The sequence below is a fragment of the Trichosurus vulpecula genome, unplaced genomic scaffold, assembly GCF_011100635.1.
Source record: "Trichosurus vulpecula isolate mTriVul1 unplaced genomic scaffold, mTriVul1.pri scaffold_40_arrow_ctg1, whole genome shotgun sequence".
Classification (NCBI taxonomy): domain Eukaryota; kingdom Metazoa; phylum Chordata; class Mammalia; order Diprotodontia; family Phalangeridae; genus Trichosurus; species Trichosurus vulpecula.
In genome coordinates, this window is record NW_023494524.1 from 205,197 (window position 1) to 227,040 (window position 21,844).

Below are 21,844 nucleotides of genomic sequence, written 5' to 3' on the forward strand. Positions count from 1 at the left end.
TTTGAACTGTATAATTATGTGTGGGGTTATTCTTTGTGTTTGGGTTGTTATGATGTTGTAGTCATTGTGTTTTTTTGGCATTGCTAACTTTATTCTGCATCAGTCCATATTTATCTCCATGCATTTCTGTATTCATCACACATATCATTTCTTATGGCACAGGAATACTGCATTGCATTCGTGTACCAGAATTTGTTTAGCCATTCTCTCACTCCATAGTTGGTGGTCATCTAATCTGTTTCCAGTTAGCTATCACAAAAAAGTGCTGCTATAAATACTTTGTAATATATGGGGACTTTCTTGTCACTGACTTCCTTTGGATAAAAGCCCAGTAATGGAGACTCTGGTTCAAATAGTCATCTCGTTTGCATAATTCTGAAATTGCTTTCCATTTTGCAGTTTTTCCAGTAAGGAATTAGTATTCCTATCTTCTCACAACCCCTCCAGCATTGACTATTGCCATTTTTTGCCAATTTTCAGTATGTGGTGAAGCCTGAGTTGTTTTGATTTGTGATTCTTTTATTTGCAGTTCTGTTTAAGATGTGTTTTTGTATCCATTGACCTCTTACTCATTTGAGGAATGGTTATTTGTCATATGTGTGTGTATATGTATATAGTGTGTATATCTGTCTATATAAATATAGCTATATTCTCACTTGGATTTTCTTATGTCATCAAGTTTTATAATAAAGCTTATCTTTATTATAGGGAATACAGCCAAAGGTCAAGTTATGCTAATGAGGTGTGTATGTATAATCTGTTAGTTTTTTAAATATCTTCGATACCAAACCTTTATCAGAGAAATTTGATTCCTCTTTTACTATTTTCCTTCTTATCCTAGGTTCATTAATTTTGTCTGTATAGTAGCTTTTTAGTATTGTGGTAGAGTTATCTATCTTTTATTTGATTGAGAGTACATATTCTTTCCTGAGGAAGTATATATAATCTATTTCTGAATTTTTTTTATAGTGTGATCTTTGGCACTTCTGTAGGATTTTTCAAGTAAATTATCTATAATATAAATCTAATAGGGGTAATTTTAGTCTCCTCCTTACCTACATTTATTTCTATAATTTCTTGTATCTTAACGTGTATATTGCTAGCATTTCCAAATAATTGCAGGGAGGGGGGCATCTTTGTTTCACTGCTGTCTTTATATATATCCCTGTTATGTAAGATACTGGCTTTTGTTTATAGATAGATGTTTTTATAATGTTAAGAAAAACCCTGTGTTTTGTAGTGTTTTTAGCATAAAAATGAATGTTGTATTTTTTTGAAGTTTTTTTCTTTTATCTATTGAAATAATCATGAGTTTTGAATGTTTTTGTTTTTAATTGATTGTTTTTCTAATGTTGAACTGGCTGGCAATCTCTGGCCTCAATTCAGCTTGGTGATAATGAATGATTTCTTGGATAAATGTCTTTTAAAGGACTTAAGATTTTTTAAAATTGGTATTCATTAATGAGAATGGACTCTAGTTCTCTTTGTTTTATCTCTGCTTTAGTTATCAGTATTATACATATATCTCATAAAAAAATTCAAGTAGAGTGCTTTCTTTTTCAATGTTTGAGAATAATTTGTGTAGTCTTAGGACTAAGTGCTCTTTAAAAGTTGGCAGAGTGGGGGGTTTCTTTTGGTAATTCCCTTATAGCTAGTTCTATTTTCTTTTCTGAGATAGTGCTAAGATCTCCATTTGAACTTCTGTTAGAGTGAATAATTTATGTTTTTTGAAGGTATTTGTTTTTTTGCGATCTCAGTTTTGTTAGCATAAGATGTACATAGCAGCTTCTGATTATTTTATTTCTTTTGGTTTTGTTATGATTTCATCTTGGTCATTTGCTTTTTTATTGATTTAATTTTCTATCCTTTATTTTTTATTAGTTTGGCTAAGGATTTATCAATTTTAATAGTATTTTTAAAAATTTTTATTTGTCATTCTATAGGTTTTTTGGTTTCCTGTGTTATCTATTTCTTCTATTTAAAAACTATTTCTTCTTTTATGCTTAAGGTTTGTTTGTTGGCTTTCTAATTTAAAAACACATATTTAGTTCATTAATCTTCTGTTTTTTCTATTTTGTTAATGTATGTTTGTAGGCATATGATTTTTCCCTGAAGGACTGCTTTAGCAGCATCCCAGAAATTTTGGTATGTTGTTTCATCTTTATCATTTTTTCCACATAATTATTGATTATTTTGTGATTTGTTCTTTGACCCACTCATTATTTAAGATTTTATTATTAAGTCCCCATTTGGGTTTGTGGCTTTTCTTTGTGGTCTTGGAATTGATTATTATTTTTATTGCTTTATGGTTGTAAAAGATGTCCTTGCTATTTCTGCCTTTTGTTTATGATATTTTTCTGCCCTGTTGTTTGGTCAGTTTTTGTAAAAGTTCTTTGTGTTTCTGAGAAATGAGACAGTCATATTTCTGAGATGTTATATCTTTAAAAAAAAAATTCCTCTAGGTTTTAAAATTCAGTTTTAGTTTACTTCAAATGCCAGATTTTCTCTCTTCCATTTCTCTCCCTTTACCTCTGCAAAGTAAAGAAAAAACCCAACGCAAATATGTGTGGTCATGCAAAACAAATTCTTCCATTAGCTATATGCCCCTCAAAATTTCAGGGCGAAAGAAAGAAGAAAATGGTCTTTCTTCTGCACCCTGAATTTATCTGTTCCCTATCTTGAGGTGGATAAAATGTTTTATCATGAATCCTCTAGAATTGTGTTTGGGTGATAGTGTTGCTCAATAATGAGCATAATGAACATAAGTTGAATAGTTACTAAGTCTTTCAGAATTTCTAGTTGAATTTTTCCTAGGTTTTTTTTCCTCTGTTATTCCTTGCTTGTAGCTCTTTATTACCTCTTTTGCATTTATATGTCTTTGAGGTGTCCCTGTCACCCAGACAGCTTATTCTTCAACCTGACTGTAGATCTGGGCTCTTAGGCATTTCTGGAGGGAAGGTCTGGGTATTGAATGTCGTTATTCCAGGATCTCAGGGAAAGGCTTTGTTCTCAGACTGGTCTGATCCAGGGCAAAATATGACTGAGCTGTAAGTTCCTGACCTGGGTTTGTGTCTGAGCAAGAGTAGGTCATTGCTGGACTCCACCCCTATCAACCAGTTGGTGCACAATTATCAATTTACCCCCTTTTCTGGATGTGTTGTAAATAGGATCCTCTTCTGAGCTATGTAATTCTTTTTTTCTTTTTCTCTCTTTGAGCCATGTAATTCTTCCTGCTTCTGAATGTCCATTTATGGGCAGTCTGGGTCTAACATTTGTGAGGTAACAAAGCTACCAATGAGTACTTTTTTCCATAAAAATACCCTAGGCCTAGGATCTCCTCTTGCCAGGACAGAGAGTTGCACTCTAAGCTGGCAGAGTGAAGTATCCTGATCTAGTAATCCCCAGAGTCAGCATGCAGACTGGCTGTATAAATGAATCACTTTGACTTTTTCCCCAGACTTCTCTATCAGGATTGGATCTGGGCCATGTTGTAGATCTATTTTTGGAGATTTGTGGAGAAAAGCTGGATGGTATTGTGTCTTACTACTGTGGCATCTTGGCTGTCTTTCTCCCCACTTTTTTTTTCATTAATTGCATTGACATTTTTTACCTTTTCTTCTTCTAGATAATTTTAAAATTATTTTTCTAGTTCTTCAGGCTCACCCTACATATAAACAGTATTTTGCCTGGGGGGGGTCGGGTGTGTGTGTGTGTGTGTGTGTGTTCGTAATTTTTCTATTATTTTAGTTGTTTTAAAATTGAAATTTTGCTTTTTCTTTTTGCTGGTTTTGTTGGTAATATACAGAATGCTGAAATCTCCCTCTCTGTCTTTGCCAAGTTTGCTCGGAAAAAATAACTTGTGTTTTTTTCCTTGGATTTCCCAAGCAGGATTTCTTCTGTTTTTTTTCTAGATCTATTTCGAGGAATTTTTGATTGCTTTATTTTTTGATTGATTTTATTTTATTTTTTGGTGGGGCAGGGAAATGATCATTGTACTTTTCGTGCTACTTCACTTAGCCAGTGGTTCTTAAATTATCTCTGATTTGAAAAAAAAAAGAGGGAAAAGAACTTGGCAGCTTGTTTTGTATTGGCAAAGAATTAGAAATCAAGGGAATGCCCATCAGTTGGGGAGTGGCTGAACAAGTTGTGGTCTATGAATGTAATGCAGTACTATTGTACTGTAAGAAATGATGAGTAGGCTGATTTCAGAAAAACCTAGGAAGACGTATATGAACTGATGCTAAGTGAAGTGAACAGACCCAGGGGAATGTTTTACAATGTTACATCAACCTTGTGTGATGACTGATTTCAATAGACTTTACTCTTTTCAGCAATACAGTTGTCCAAGATAGTCCCAGGGACTTATGATAAAAAGTACTGTCCTCCTCCAGGGAAAGAATTGATGGAGTGTGAATGCAGATCAAAATGTACTGTTTTTCACTTCGTGTAGTTTTTGTGTTTTTTTCCTTTACATCTTCTTCCACAACATGACTAAATGGGAATATGTTTTACATGATTGAACATGTGTAACCTATATCAGATTGCTTACTTTGTCAGGGAGGAGGGAGATGAGGAAGGGAGAGATAAAATTGAGAACTCAAAATTTTAAAAAATGAATGTTAAGAATTGTCTTTATATGTAATTATCGAAAATGTTTTACTGAAAAATAAATTATGTATTTCTTATGAGGCACCTTACATTTTCTTTTAAGTCTTTTTCCATTTCTTTTCCCATTTTTCCTTTAGCACTCTCATTTGGTTTTTCAAATAACTTTTTAGTTTTTAAACTCTTTTTTCATTAATTTTTGGAATTATAGTTGACCTTGTGCCCAGGCTTTGTTTTTATATGAAGTTTTGCCTCTGGAAACCTTTTGTAGTCATTCTTTTCTTTTGGGTTTGTCTTGAACTTTCCTGCTACCTTGATAGATTTTTATGGTGGGATTTTGTGATTGTTGCTTATTCTTATAACTTCTTGACTTCATATTTGATATTAGGGCTCATCTCTTGGAGGGAGCATCAAGTCTAAGTTTTTGAGTCTTTTTGTTACTTTCTTGTGACATTGAATTTTGTGGTACTCAAGGGTTTCAATAATAAGGCTAGGGACCTGTAAACTTGCATTGCTTTTAAAGTGATGTTGTTTGGAGTCTCTTCTTCATTGTCTTCCTGAAATTAGGATGCTTTTTGGCTTGTCCCTCATTGGAAATTTCCGTGGACCACTTTGGACTCAGCTGCTACCAGCCAGTGGGTATTTGCCCTCTTTATTTTAACTTCTGCCTAGGCTAGAGGTCAGAACTGAGTTCTTGCTTTGCTTCTGGAGTCAGAGCACAACTTCTCAAGTTATCTCAAGCTCATTTTTTCCTAGGGCCCATGACAGCAATTACTTCTCTTCAGTACCCCAGGGACAGGTTTTCTTGACTCTGCCCTTATGTTCTTATGCCATTCAGTACTCTCTAGAGACCTAGTATAGCTAACTTCTGCAATTCTTTCTTGTTTATCTTTTTTCTGAAACTTACTGTGAAAGAGGCATGTTGAGTACCCTATTGTAATTCTGCTTTTTTCCCCATGGAATTTCGTCAAGTTCTTCTTTAAGTGTTTGCATGGTATGCCATTTGACAGTATGTTAAGTATAGATAGTCTTTCACAATAATAAGACAGGATTGGAACAGGATCTAGGCAGTCCCTTGGGGTTGATAGGGATTAGGGCTGGGACCGGTAATGGCAGAGTGGTAGCAAGAAGAAAGTTGGCAACTTTTTGGGTTGGTAGATGGAGGGTAATATATTTTCTACAATGCTTTTTTCTACAATTTTATTTTTCACAGCATGCTTATAAAATTATGTAGAGTAATATAAATTGTCACTTATCAACATTTAATGCATATGGAAATTAGACATGGAAAAAGGAGGGGGAGAAAGTAGTTTGGCAGAGCTAACATTATTCAAGTTTGATGATATGTAGTGTTGTAGACTTTCTTGTCTGTAATGAAGGAATATTATAGTCATATCTTTTCTTGATGGCTTAGCTTGATCTTTATAATTATACCTAATTCAGTTTTATTTGTATTGTCATTTTTCTTTAGATTGACACTAATCATTATGTTGTGCTACTCTGAATACTTATCATTTATTATTATGCTGATATACCATAAATACCCATCCCATCAAATGATGGGTATTTGTATTGTTTCCAGTTCTTTGCTACCACACAGAGTTCTGGTAAAAGTGTTTTAGTGTATATAGAGCCTTTTTTTGGTTATTGACCTTGGATGCTTAGCAGTGGAACCTCAAAATGTCAAAAGTGTACCTTTTTTTTTTGCCAAACAGCTCTTTTTACAACTCTTCCAACATTGACTTTCTAATTTTTTTATCTTTACCAATTTTCTTTTCATTATTTCTAACTATGATTCTTCTATTTCTTTTTCCTTCTGTATAGTCCCCAGGGAAAAGCATTTCGATCCAAGGTGGAATTGATTGCATACTTTGAAAAGGTAGGCGACACATCTTTGGACCCAAATGATTTTGATTTTACAGTGACTGGGAGAGGAAGCCCTTCTCGGCGAGAACAAAAGTCATCCAAGAAACCTCAAACTACCAAGGCTTTGGGGGCAGTTAGAGGGCGAGGAAGGCCCAAAGGGAGCAGCACAGGAAAATCTAAGACAGATGATTCAGAACGTGTTCGTATCAAAAGGGTGATAGAGAAGAGCTCTGGAAAACTTCTAGTCAAGATGCCTTTTCAGCCTTCATCTGGAGGGAAGGAAGAAGGAAGTGGGGCCACCACGTCTACCCAAGTCATGGTAATCAAACGTCCTGGAAGGAAGCGGAAAATTGAGACAAATCCCCAAGGTATTCCAAAGAAGAGAGGACGCAAGCCAGGAGGTGGGGTGGCAACCACTTCTCCCGAAGTCAAGAAGAAAACAATTAAAGAATCTTTCATTAGCTCAGTGCAAGAAACTGTGTTGCCTATCAAAAAGAGGAAGACCAGGGAAACAGTTAGCATTGAAGTAAAGGAAATGGTGAGCCCCTTGCTCTTGTCAACTATTGGAGAAAAGAGTGGCAAGGGACTAAAAGCTGGGAAAAGTCCTGTTTGTAAAAGTAAAGAAAGCAGCCCCAAAGGGCGGAGCGTCAGTAGCACTTCACCTCTGAAAAAAGAGCACCAACATTATTACTTAGAATCACCCCAGGCCACTTCAACTTTGCTCCCATTATCTCCTGAGGGTTCTGAGGCTAACAGAAGCTCTTCTGAGTCCAAGGACTTAAGCAGCAAAGATGACAAGATGCAAAAAGAACAGCCTGAAAGTGACAGCTACATAAAAGAGCCCATTAAAACTACATCCACAGAAAAGTATAAACACAGAGGAGAAGATCAAAAAGACATTGTTTCATCCTCTATGCCAAGGCCAAGTAGAGAGGATCCTGTGGGCAGCCGGATGTCTGTAACAGAGAGTGTTAGTTGATTTTAAGTGACACAGATTTTAAAACAAAAAATAAAGGCAGCTGTTGTTTCATCTTATGGATAGGGCTCTCACAAAGCTTCCCAAGTCAACTGAAATAAAAAATTTGTGTTTTTGTTTTTCTCAGCACATTTAGAATTTGTGGCTTCTGGGTAGAAGTAATTGTGGAATGTTTCCCTAATTGACAAGCACAGCCAAGGTGAAGACTTAAATCAGGCCAGAAGCAGCTTTGCACTTTTGTATAACAGTACTCTGTACTACTGAATAGGCTAACACTTCATCAAGCATTTTGACATATGCCAGTTCTTGTTCCATCATTTGTTTTAAGAATAGTGTGGCATATAAGTTGTCATTTAAAACATAATAAATTAAGTTAGTGGAACTTGTATTTTTAGCACCATTAATGCACAGGCCTGAGGGGATGAAAATGAAATTTTAAAGAAAATAATGACAATAAAGTGAGGCCAACAATAATTAAAGGAAACCTTATTTGTTCTCTTCTTTCTCAGAGCTTTGCAGAGATAAGTGATTCTTTTTTTTTTTTTTAAATCTTTATTTGGTGTTCTGGCCAGAATAGGTCTTTTGGTGACATTCTAGGCATCATGGGTTGACCTAAGGTAATTCACTGGAGGCCGTGTCATTATTTATCTGTTCCACAGATATTTGGAATTTAAGAGACCCAGAATAGGTATAAAATTATGGGACCATAAATAAGCTTCACAAGCATATAAAGGAATTTCATAAAAGTATGGTTAAAATTTTTCTATGTAGAAACTAGCTTAAGGAGCAGATTGAGGAAGAAGGAAACAATATCTAGTTACCCTAAAGCAATTTATGGAATAGGGCTGAACTTTGCAACGAGAGAAAAGTCCTTTCAGTTTTTTACTGAGTTGACTTGTACTATTTATTTCTCATATTTCCTTTCAAAATAAATCAACAGATGCTCTAACAGAAAATGTATCTAAATGAACTGTATTTGCTGATTATTTTCAAGTAGAATAAATACATGGAACTGCCATGATGCTTCAGAATTCTTAAATATTGGTTGCAGTTTTGCAGCTTTATTTAAGTCAATTAATTTTTCTTTTTTTTCTTCCTTTCTCTTTAGCTTCAGTGAGGGTCCTTTTGGTTAGTTGCATTCTAAGCTGGCAGGAATTCCCTACTCATTTCTTTTCTTTGAGTAGATTATTTGGATGGATATAACCTAGTTCCCGATTGTATCCTTCTTTGTACCCACATTTTCAGTAAACTGCTTGTATAATGGAAAATTAGAATATCACTTTCATCCTAATAGTCTCTTAATAAGATTACTGCATTATTCATCTTGTGGTATTGTTATTTTAATAGGAAAAGAGTTAGGAAAAGTGAAATGTGAATTAAATTAGACTTCGCTTTAGAAATAACAAATGAGGTTGTACCTTACTAAGATCAAACTTTTAAAAGGTCCTTGTCTAGGTGCATATCTTTATGTTAACTGATGTCTTGTATATAATTTACTAAGCTGAGAATCACCATTATAGCAGAAAAGTGGGCTCTTAAATGTATTAATTAAAAATTGCCACACATACATAAGAACACATTAGACCACGGGTGGAGAACCTGCAGCCTGGAGACCACATGTGGCCATATGGCCTTTTGACTTAGTCCAAGTTATTCTGTGAAGTTTGGATTTGGTAAAAGGGTCACACTTGAGGCCCTAGATACATAAGTGCTAAACAAATTGACGAACATGTACTGTGACTTTTAGTATCTATATTTCAGTTCCTTAGCATCCTTAAAAGATAATGCTTTTGATGGGCTGAAATGTAAACAAATAGAAGTGTTTTCCTTGCCTAATTTTTTTCCTTTGTTTTTGATTTTTCTATAATGGGAAAGTAAATGTCCTTAGAAGGGTAACCTTTGTGACTGCCTACTTTCAATTCTCTATGGAAAAAAATTTACAAACATTTTAAGTTTTCATTTTTATTAGACATTTTGAGTTGAGGATTTCTGAAAAGCTGTTCATTTCTCAAAAGGACACCCACTTTGCACTTTAATTTTTCTCTCTTGAAACCCACTGACATTAGGAAGAGTTATTTTATTTGTATAGCTTTTGCTTGTTAAGATATACTTAGTCCAAACTGAATCTTATGTCAAGACTATTATCATTGATAAAGATCAGTGTCATATCTGGGGGAATAGTTTCTTTGGGTCCTCACTGGGATATTTCCGGGCAAATGTCACACATAATAACTAATGGACATTTTTAAAATATTGACATTCTATTTTTTTACAAGGTGTTTCTTTTTAGGTTGAATCCTTTAAATCTTCCCATTTGATTTCTTCATTTCTGGTTTTTTATTCTCTTCTCCCTTTTTGTATATTCCTAATAACTCAAAATTTCTATCTCTATACCTAAAAGATTAGCTATCCAGTGTGGCCTTTCTCAAAATTATTTTTTAAGGGTAGGATCAAAAGAATGTTTGCCAGGAATTTTTCTACTTGGTTAGAGATTCTAAACTCTTTGTCTCTTTCTCTCTGTTTGTACATGCACACATCCGTATGTATATACACTTCCTGACTAGTTATTTAAGTACAAATGTCTTTAAAAGTTAACTTAATCAATTTACATTTCATTTCTCTACTAATGCTTTACTGCAGACTCTACAATCTGAAATTATCATTAGATGCAGAAAAATACATATCAAACAATTAATAAGCAAGGTTTCCTAATTGATCTTCCTGTTGGTTAATTGGTTCTTTGAAGACCTGTGGCTTTTTAATAAATACAGACTGGGTGAGGAATTCAGTGGGATTTAGGTAAAGGTAGAAAAAGGGGTATTGAATTTTTTCTTTATCTGTTGGACCCAATTCATTTTCAGCAGAGTGAGTTGTTGCCTTATTTTAGTTAGCAGTGAAGGAGAAGTGGAGAAATGATGCTTAAGGGGATGTTAACTATTATCACTTGAGATAATTATAAAGCACTCAGTATAGTGCCAAGCACAGAGTAAATGCTCTATAAAAGTTAGCAGTTGTTATTAAAGACAAAGTACTCAGATAATGCAGGAAGTAACCTAAATGTCTAGTAGTGTTTTACATAGTGTAACTTAACATTACTTTTATGAGCATTAAAAATCTTAATGTAGTTTGAGAAAGAAAGTACCAAGTCCCTAAAAATAGATTAAGGTTAACTAGAATCCACATACTCAGTCTGCTAGCCTTTTTAAAGTTTTTTATTTTCTTACTGGGCCATCCCTTCCTTCTATCTATCCCCTGCTGTGGAGAAGTGACCAAGAGGGCAAAGAATAATTTTCATATACAAAGTTTTGGGTAATTTTAGAATGCTACTATATTTGGAGAACACAGTACACCTTAGATTTATTTACATGAGATCTTGTGCCAAAAATATCTTAGTTATCTCTTTAAAGTCTCAATTCTCAACATTTTTAATACTTTTTGACATAACAAAGCAGACAAATAAAACTAGACACTCTTGAGTTGGTGGTTTCTTAGCAGTGGAAAATAATTCATCAGGAGATAAAATTTAAATTTATGAATATTTTTACTGTATTCTGCTTCATAATGGTATGTATATGCTGAGGTATGGTCTGTTGATTTGCAGTGATTTGTATTAACTTGTTTGTTAGAACCCTGAACCCATTAGGCTTATTCATATTAATTCTGTAGTAATTAGAAAGTTCTGTGCTTTGTCACTGCTGTTATTTTCTTTAGTATTTACAACTAGTCCTTGTTTTAGATTATGTAGAGTCAAAACAACTAAAATAACCTGACTTTTGGATGATAAGCTTTATTACAGTTAACTTTGCATGTCCTCTACAGCTTAATAGAATTTGCCAAATAGTTTATCTTTGTTTTTATACATAAGGAAATGGCCTTAGAAAAGTTAATTAATATGATTAATTTACATACCTGGTTAAATAATGCCAAGCCTTCTGAGTTCTAATTGTGTTTTTTGCCTCCCCAAAATTATGGCACTGAGCAACTACCTATATCACTTGAAAGAAGAAACTGTTCTTTAAAGTCTAAATACAGTTAAAGATGAGGTGGCAAGTAGAATTAGGCTCATTGAAGAATAATCCTTCAAAATGTCTACATACTGTGCACTTCACCTGCATGCATATTGATTTCCTCATTTGCCTGTCAAACAAATTTTAATGTGATTTATAGAATCCTGCATCTTGCTTAGCATATTTTTTTAATTTAAAGAAATTATTTTAAATTTTGCTTTTAGATCCTCCTTATGTAACATTACCCTTGTATTGTTTAACCATCATCACCAATATCATGAAGAACATTATATAAAACCTGTTAGTCAAGGAAATATTTTAGTCTTTGGATGGTTTATAGAAGCTGGTTTGGATGGCCCATCTGTGTCAGGTACTGGAGGAAGTACAAAAATAATTAAAAAATAGTTCCTGCATAGGTTTTACATTTTTAACTACAGAAATGACTGATGCAAAACAAAGCATAATTTATGACAGAGATTCAAGCTTCTTAGTGCTTATTTTTTCAATTCTGCCGTATTATATTTGTCCCGTTTATAGGTCTATGACCTCTCTCTCTCTCTCTGTCTCTCTCTCCCCCTATCCCCTGCTCCTTAGAAGGCATTATTCTTTTAAGCCCTTTTGTGGTTATTTAGTTACTCTACAGTCATGTATGACTCTCTGTGACCTCATTTAGGGTTTCCTTCTGCATTTTACAGATGAGAAAACTGAGGCAAACAAGGTTAAGTGACTTGCCCGGGGTCATTTATTACAAGTTATTAAGTGTCCGAGGCCAGATTTGAATTCAAGTCTTTCTGACTCCAGGCCTCAGGCTCTATCCACTGCACCACTCAGCTGCCCCAGGACAGGCTTGAAGTAAGGGAATTTATATTCTCTCCTGAATATTGTTTATTTTTTATAAACAAGTCAGATTGTAGATTCTGTATGCTTATTGTGTTTAACCAGAATTTTTATTGTGTTAATCACTTGTAGCAATTGCTAGTTGCAGTAATGATTATTGGGTGCATATGTTGCCCTTCTTCCTGAGAATTGAGAGACTGCAGGAAAAAGCAGATCAGTAAGAACGGAAAATCAGGTGCCCCCAATAATTTCATTCCAGTTCATGCCACAAAAATCATTGAATCAGTTGTCAAAAAACTTTAAAGCTATTTTTGCTTGAAATATGTAGCCTGTCTTCAAAATTTTTACAAGTGATTATACCTCCTATAATTAAATAACTGGAGTTTGGGGGAATCCTGATGTTTACCCCTCATAATCTGTGTTACTCTCTGACAGCTCTAATTAGGTTCCTTTTTTCTAATTGAGTAGAAACTTGCCTCCATTTACCTTCTGTTCATAGCTCATAATTCTGTTTTTTCCGGCCAAGCAAGACATAAGAAGAGTGAATTGGAAATGCTGATGGATTATAACTAGATTTCATTTAAGTATTAAACTTTATGCTATCTTTTTGGACAAGATAGAGAAATATGTAGTAGAAAATGTAACTTTTTGAATCACTAGGCCACAAATATTAATGGGTCTCTCTTCATTGCTGTGTAACAAAGGTATGTTGTTGGCTCAGTGTAATATTTTTTCATGGATCTGAAATAAAATGTAAATGATATGCTTGTCAAATTTTTGTTTTGAAAAATAAGCCTTTACATCATGAAATATGAATAACTTAATAGACTAGAGCTGTGACACCCAAATGATTTAAAAACAATAAATATGAGACTACATTAGCTTAATAATCGCAGAAATACAAAACATGTGACCAGATAGCAGTTCAAATGAAAAGCTAAATGGAATTCTTCTTGAAGTTTGTGATCTTGCAAACATGCTTCTGCATGTTAAAGTCCATAGTTCTGTTGCATACTGGCCTCATATTTTGCTGTACCACATTTTGAGTGGGTCAAAGACAAAACTGATGGACTCCAAAAGAGAACAATCATAGCAAATAGGAAACTTCATTTAATATGCAAAAAACAACTGCATTGCAAATTCAGATGCAAATTAATTTCAGTTATGTTCGTGAAATTTTTTGTATATGTTAAATGCTATATGTTAAAAGTGAAGTATGAATTTGAGATCAAATTGGAAATATTTCCTTTTTTTAAACCCTGACATTTCCCCATTCTTTTTTGTTAAAGTTCTTGTCATTGAAACAAAAATACTCAAAGTTGCATAATGTGAAATATTAATGAAAGGTCTTGATTTTTGGAGTGTTTGATCCCCACTTTAGTGTTTCTCTGTCCCATGAAAAAGTTGTACATCCTGATGAAATTAATTAGATCCAGTCTTACGTTTTGGGTATCTTTTTCTGCTTTTAGCATACTTGATTTTGATAAATATGTGTATTGCATTATAAATTCATTTTGCTTGTAATGCCATGAAAAGGAAGACTTACTGTAATTACATCTGTTCTTTATTTAAAATATTTTATTCCTGATATCCATAGCATAAGACAAGGAAAAATAAAAACAAAGCATAAAAATAAAAATCTGCTGGTGTTGCTTGCTTCTTTATAAGCAGATTCTTTCTCTCAGTAAAAGGGCCCTTTGCTGACTCATTAGCAATATTGGTTTTGTATTGTTTACCTTTATCCTGTCCTTGCCTGTATGCATGTCTTCAGTGAAATCTGGAATATGAGGGAGAAAATGGAAAATTCAGTATCAGTATTCTTTAACTTCTCATCACCATCTTCTGTCATTGAAGATAAAGAATACTGTTTTCTTCTCCAAAGAAAAGAGGGAAGATGTTTCCCAAGGAAAAATCAGGATATAAATCCTACTTTACCTGTGGACCCAAGGAAATTTTAAAAGTGTGCTTTCCTTTGTGGAGAGGAATTATGGTAGGAATCAGTCATAGGATTATCCATAGCTAGAAAAGACTTACGAACTTTATAATTTATTATTAAGCAATACTCAAATTCCTACGCTGTTAGACACTGCTAAGCTCTGGAAACACAAAGTTACCTGCTTGCAAGGAGGATGTACTAATGCAATTATGTACAAATAAATTGTATACAGCATGACTGAGGGCACCCATGAGGTAGTGGGGGTTTGACAGTTGTTGCCTCCCGTCTTTCCCTTAGATGCTTGACTTCTACATCTAGGCTGGATGGCCTGCCATGCATGTGACAACTGATAGGCTGATGATGGGGATGGCTGGGCCTTTCCCACAAGTATTATTTTTCTAATCACTTTAAGGATTGGACTAGAAGCTGGGTGTTATTTTCCCATCAGTGGTTAGTACAAAAAGAAGGCATTATCTGCATTTAGAATAAAATACTCATTCAACAGAAGTCTGCCTTTCCAAGTCTTCCTGTGAACTAAAGAGAAACTGCATTAAAAGCGTGTATAGTCAATCAAGACAAATTTTTACCTTGGTCTTGTCCAGAAAAAAAAAATCATTCTGCACTCATTCTGCCTTCTCTTAGGAGATGAATACCATGTTTCATTATTAATCTAATCATGGTTAATCTTTAAACTGCTGAGTTCTCAGTTCTTTTGAAGTTAATTATTTTGTCAATTTGTAAGTCGTTCTACTGGTTCTGGCCCTACTAACATGTAGGCAAACTTTTTAGATAGTATTCTCTTAATCTACCAGTCTAGAAGAGAAGGGAATGGAAATTGAACCTATGAATAGTACCTCCAATTTAAGGAGAACGACCAGGCCAAAGATGTCTTCATCTTCCTCTAGGATCATACTCAACCTATCTTCACTTTTTTTTGCCGTGTCTCAGTGCTGATACTTTTCCCCTCCCTTGCATACTTTATAGCTCTCTTTTTTATATTGTTGTTCCCTTTTAGAATATAAGGTATTTGAGGGCCAGAACTTTATTTCTTTCTGCTTCTTTTTGTATTCCTAGAACTTAGCACAGTGTCTAGCACATAGTAAGCACTTTATAAATGCTTATGAATTGGCCAACCTATGATTGAAATGGTTTGGAGAACTTCCAGGTGAGAAAACATCTGTCAGTTCAGGGCAATGTCTTCTCTATAACTTAGAGGGTGGTCTAGAACAATATGAGGTTAAATGATTTGTCCAGAGCAACAAAGTCAATATGTAACAGGCACAGCTTGATTCCAGGTCTTCTAGGACACTGTCCATGACTCTGGCTGCCTCATTCTTTTCATGCTTCTCTTAATTCTTGTCTTTGAAAGTCAAATTTTCTATTCAGCTCTGGTCTTTTCCCTGAGAAAGCTTGAAAGTCCTCTTTTATTAAAAATCCATATTTTGCCTTGGAGCATGATACTCAGTTTTGCTGGGTAAGCGATTCTTGGTTTTAATCCTAGCTCTGTTGACCTCTGGAATATCATATTCCAAGCCCTTCCATCCCTTAATGTAGAAGCTACTAGATTTTGTATTATCCTGATGGTGTTTCCACACTACTCTTTCTGGCTGCTTGCAGTATTTTCTCCTTGATCTGGGAGTCTGGAATTTGGCAACAATGTCCCTAGGAGTTTTCTTTTTGGGATCTGTTTCAGGAGGCAGTCAGTGTATTCAATTTCTCTTTTCCCTTCTGGCTCTAGAATACCAGGGCAGTTTTCCTTGATAATTTCTTGAAAGATGATATCTAGGCTCTTTTTTTGATCATGGCTTTCAGGTAGTCCAATAATTTTTAAATTATCTCTCCTGGATCTTTTTTTTTCAGGTCAGTGGTTTTTCCAGTGAGATATTTCACATTGTCTTCCATTTTTTCATTCCTTTGGTTCTGTTTTATAAAATCTTGATTTGTCATAAAGTCACTAGCTTCTACTTGCTCCAGTCTAATTTTTAAGGTAGTATTTTCTTCAGTAGTCTTTTGGATCTTTTCCATTTGGCTAATTCTGCTAATTATGTATAATTTTTCCTAAACTTTATTTCCACTCCCTCCCAAATACTTCCCTTTTCTCGAAATTTGTTTTGATTGACTATATATGCTTATAGTGGGGTTTGTTTTTATTTAGTTATTAGGAGGAGTGGACTGAGAAGGCAGTCTCCCATTCTTCCGTTCTTCCAACGTTCCTAGATCATACTTAATATTCCTCTATGACTCCTGGTGATGATAGAGGTATCATCTTATATTAGAATTTAAATAGTTTTCCCCTGTTTGGGCGTTTATCATCAGGAATTCTTGGAAGAACTTTTCCCTCTATAGCATTACACTCAGTTTTGTTGGGTAAATTATCCTTGGATGTTAAGCCCTTAAACTTTGAACTAGAATATGGTACTCCAAGGTCTCTGCTGCTTTGTATACATAATTGCTAAATCTTGTTTAGATAAACAAGTGTTTGTTGAAATAAAAAGTAAAAACAATACAAAACAGTATATTACCAGTTGTGTATTGAAAGCAGTAAGGCTTTCCAGAGCACCAAACAAACCAGTTCCAAGTTTTTCCTGAAAGTTTAACAGCTCCAGTTTCTTCAATGTTTATCAGAGTACAAAAGGAAAAAAAAAAGATCTGGCCCTTGTAGTGATGAGGGGTGATAAAGGACATTTCACACATATACAAATAGGGGGATTGTTCCAAAACAGGACCAAATACTTTTAGAATGGAATGACTCCCCAACCTCTCATGCTCGTATTTTCTTTAAAACTTAAAACACCGTAAAAGCCTAATGTTTTTGACTGTTTTTGAAATCTCTCCAGCTGTGCTTTAGGGCTAATGTTGTCTGTGTTTACTGTGGAGAGGTTTCAAATAGAAGCACATGACCAAAAACTAAAGGGCTGGTTTTTTGTTGTTCAAATATGTTAAAATATGTCAGCCCTTCTCAGTGTTTATGACCAGCCATAATTGTGTCCTTTCTAAGAGTTATTCAAGGGTGATGGGGAACTAATCACAGCCTGACCTGAACTTCAAGGGGAAAAAGGTCTAGTTATAAACAGTTTATGATTGAAGATCTAATGCTTTCAGTGTGCAGCCTGCTCTGAACCACAATCCCAAAATTTTTTTCCTAGTATCCTTTTGAGCACAAATACAAACACAAACGCTATGAAATGCATAAAGATTCAAAGATACAGCATTACATGGATCTTTGTTTTAACCAGGCAAAAGTGATCATTTGATTTTTATCGTTATTTTTCAAGTTTCAAAAGAGAAACTGCAGACAGAAAGTTTAAATCTTTTTTATTTTTTTCTATTAAAAATACAGAATTCTGGTTAAAAATCAACCATTAAAATGGATCTCAATACAGGTGTCACAAGCTAGTAGAAGTAGCTGCTGCATGTTACTTCCAGTAAACCAAGTATTTAAAATCTCTTCCCAGTACTAAATAATTGTTTTTTTCAATAATAAAAAAGCTGAGCAACGTTGCATAGGAGTGCCAGAAACTGCCCCATTGTAAACAAAAACGATTTACATTAAAAAAGAAACCTGCCTGTATTTGCTTCATTTACAGCATGATGCAATAGGTAATGTGACAATGGGTAGGAAAAAACAGCTTCTGGCATTCAGTACCACATGAAGGTAAAGCAAAGGATGAATAAGAGGAAATACGAAGGAGAGAAGGAAAGAGGGAGGAGGAACATTTGTTTATTCATTTCTGGTTTTGGAGCTGATCAGACAACCAGTCCAGCCCTTCATAGAACATAGATGGCTTGGATGTACCAGTTTCTGTGATGAAGAGAATGCAGTCCAAGTTTATGTGTAATTTCAGGTATATTCATGGCATTGGGAAAATTGTTAGCAAACACTAGTAAGATGCATCTCTAAGCTCTGCCAACATTTTCATCAGTTCTTTGGCCTCATTCACTTGTTCTTTGTCATTTCTGTCAACCACAGAAATCAGTCCCTGTGTGTTCTGGAAGTAATGGTGCCACGGGGTCAGATTTTGTACTGACCACCTACATTCCACACCATGAAACTGTTTTCATATTCTGTAGTTACTACTTTGAAACCATAGTAATTAAATATTTCACCCAGCATCAGTTTTTACTAAATAGTTGTCTTTCCTGTAGTTTCCAGACTAACCAGTAGGATCCACATTTTTTTTTCCAAAGAGCCCCTGGAAGAGGTTGGCATATATATTCCCCACGGTTAAAGTGGAATGTGTTGAATGTTGGCAAAAGAAATGTATGAGTGTCTTCTTTTTATTGACTCTCCAGGCATTGGTTTAGCTCCCACAAGATTGTGGCTGCCCTTGAATTCATTGTTTCTGAGAATTAGTTTTGGGATTTCTTTATTTCTGCTTTGCCTTGTGATTCTTCATATGTTAGGTTTTCTTCAAATATGGCTAGTTGACTTTTCGATTATAGTCATTAGACAGTCCAGTATTAATTTTCCCCCGTGATCTCTTTTCCAGATTATTTCCTATGAGAATCTTTCATCATCATATTCTTTTTCTCCTTCTCTCTTAGCTTTGTCTTAATATTTCTTGATGTCTCAGATGTTGCCTTCTCTTTGGTTCATTCTAAATTTTAAAAGTTTGTTGATTAGGCCAAGTTTTCTACCTCTTAGGCCAGGTTTTCCTGCGTAGCTCTCATTTCTTACTTAGTTTAATGCTCTCATTCCCTTTGTGATAACATTTTAAAACTTTGTAATTCTTGCTTCTTTCAAAGCAAACACTTTTGAAAAGGGACAGGGTGAAGGAAGAAAACTGAATAAAGGGGGTTAGGATAGGAAGGAGCAAAATATAGTTAGTCTTTCACAACATGAGTATTGTGGAAGGGTTTTACACAATGATACACATGTGGCCTGTGTTGAATTGCTTGACTTCTTAGGGAGGGTGGTTGGGGAGGGAAGAGGTGACAGAATTTGGAACTCAAAGTTTTAAAAGCAGATGTTAAAAAAAAAAGGTTTTTGCATAGGGAGGGCTGACTGGGGAACAGGGTAACCAGAAAATATGCCATCTTGGAGTGGGGGGGAGGGTAGAAATGGGGAGAAAATTTGTAATTCAAACTCTTGTGAACATCAATGCTGAAAACTTAAAAAAAATGAATATTAAAAAATAAAAAAATTCTTGCTTCTTTCAGGAATTCTAGTTAAGTTTGCACTGAAGCTGTGCTTTTCTTTGATGCTTTATAGATATTTTGGAGCCATTCTGTCCTTCTGTGTGTCCTGAGACATTATGAGATTCTAGGTTCTCAGTTTGTATCAGATTCATGACTCAGAACTGGCTAAAGCATGCTGACAAGGCTGCTTATTAGCCCATAATGCCTGTCACATCAAACAACCACATAAGACAACTGGCTATTCCCTATGAAGAAGAGAGATTATTAGTTTGATTTTGGAACAAATAAATCTTGTGGATGGCTTCATCACATAAAGTAACTTAAACTGTATAGGGTAAATGTTCCTACCCAAAGATCAAAAATGGGAGTTTCCATAAATACAAAAAAAGTAGTATGTTTTATGGAAAGAAGTGGAAACAGTATCTTTTTTTATTTATGTTTATTGGGGGGGTGGATGAACAAATTGTAATAAACAATTGTAGTTAATTTTTATTTCATCATAAGAAATAATCTGAAAAATACAGAGAAACGTGGCAGGGGGCGTGGCAGGAGGGTGCTTAAGCTTGTATTAAATGAACAAGAATGAAGGTTAACAGGACCAGAGCTATTTATACAATGGCCATAATAGTATTGAAGAAAATAAATCATAATTCTGATCAGTGCATGACTTGATAAGTATGATGGTGAACATACCTGCCATCTCTGCACAGACAGGGTAGATGAGAAGTATAGTACAAGTTTTGGTTAGTTATGTTTTATCAATGATAAGCAACAGCTTCAATTAAGCATTTTTGAAATGAGAAAGTATTTGTCCTAATTCTCTGAAATATGATTTTAGAACCTAAAGTTAGCAAAAGGAGAAAAGGTAGAGGACATAAAATTATCCATATTTTGTGATGATTTACTTACAGTATCTAACTAAATCAGCAAAGATACTAATGGAGACAGTAGGATCAGCAAAAGTTATAGACTACAAAATCTTTAAAAATCAACATAATTTCTGTTGAACAATAACAAACTCCTGAGTTTCTAGTTTTTCAGAAACAAATTCAGAAAAGCATAATATATGATAGTAATAGTTAAATGAAAGCTGCTTAACACTTCCCAAGGCAACATCCTACTTTTTCACATTTTTAATTCTTAGGAAGTTTTTCCTTACAAGACATCTAGATCACGTTACAATCAATAACTTCTACCCATTTTTTAAAAAATATTTTGTTAGTTATTTAATATTTTAGTTTTCAACATTGTTTTTCACAAGATTTTGAGTTACAGATTTTCTCCCCACTTCTGCCCTCCCCCCCACTCCAAGATGGCATATATTCTGGTTGCACTGATCCCCAGTCAGCCTTCCCTTCTGTCTCTCCCTGCCCCATCCCCTTTACCTTTACTTTCTTGTAGCGCAGTATACATTTCTGTGCCCTGTTCCCTATATATATTATTTCTCAGTTGCATGCAAAAACAATGTTTTCTTTTGTGGAGAGCCAGCCTTATTAGACCACTGCAAAGCAGCCTTTTTAGATCTCTGCACAGCAGGATCAATTGAGGAAGGGTCTTGTAACCAGAATGGCTTTTGTTTTCTTTGAATGACTCAGCTTACCTCATTGAGCTTCTGGATGCTGTGGCTTGCTCTTCCGGGGCAGGAAGCCCAGAGAGCATGTCAGGAAGCAGAAAACTTCCTGTGTGATGAGTCATGGGGCTGGCTGAGGGGAGGTGTTCCTCTACGCTAGGGGGAGGGGCCAAGTCAAGAACCAATCAGCCCTGGTCATTCAGGCGCTGCTTGATGATGTCAAAAACTCTATAAGAGGGGAGAGGACAGCTTGAAGCTCTCTCTTTCCTCTTCCGGTTGGTGTGGGGAGCAGTGGCAAGCAAGTGTGACTCTGGGCCAGCCCTTGCTCTCCGGCCGAGCCCAGATGTTGGTAACTATGAATTGTATTGGGTCTGTCTGTTGATATTTGTAACTTGTTTGTATTTTGGTTTTGAGGTTTGGGGTGATGGTTTGTTTTTCCCCCGAACTAAATGAATGTTTTGAACCTCAGGGTGCTGGTTTTTTCCCCTGAAGTAAGTCAATGAATCTGTATTTGGTCTGTCTCTTGATGCTTCTCTGTATGCTCCCCTGAACTAACTGAATGCTAATTGAATGCTGGCGTTTTCCCCTGAACTAAATGATTGTTGTCTGTATGCTAACTGAATGCTGGATTAAAGTAAGCTGGTCAACCCCTTCACTGTGCTTTCCTTGTTTAAGCAGATAAAAAGAACCTGTGCTTTCCCGGCAGCTTCCTGGGTCCCGGCAGCCTCCTGGGTCCCGGCAGCGGGGGAGGGATCTTATGCACCCACTGAAGCTGCTAGCTGGGTTGTTAAAACAGGTCTATGCAAGGCAAAAGGCCATGTTTAGGATAAGAACATGTGGCAAAGAAAACCCACCTTTGCAGCTGATTACCCATATGGGAAAGAACAGAAATGTTTCAGTATGGTTAT

At 35.2% G+C, this 21,844-nt stretch overlaps 1 protein-coding gene across 1 annotated transcript in view; it reads left to right on the forward strand.

Annotated features, from left to right (window-relative positions):
• LOC118833337 (methyl-CpG-binding protein 2-like) overlaps window positions 1–12,155 on the forward strand; it is a 42,970-nt gene extending 30,815 nt beyond the window's left edge. Inside the window, exon 3 of the mRNA XM_036740700.1 lies at window positions 6,430–12,155. Within this exon, the coding sequence (XP_036596595.1) occupies window positions 6,430–7,450 (1,021 nt within the window). The 3' untranslated portion in view covers window positions 7,451–12,155. The remainder of the gene's footprint in view (window positions 1–6,429) is intronic.
• Window positions 12,156–21,844: the final 9,689 nt, after the last annotated feature.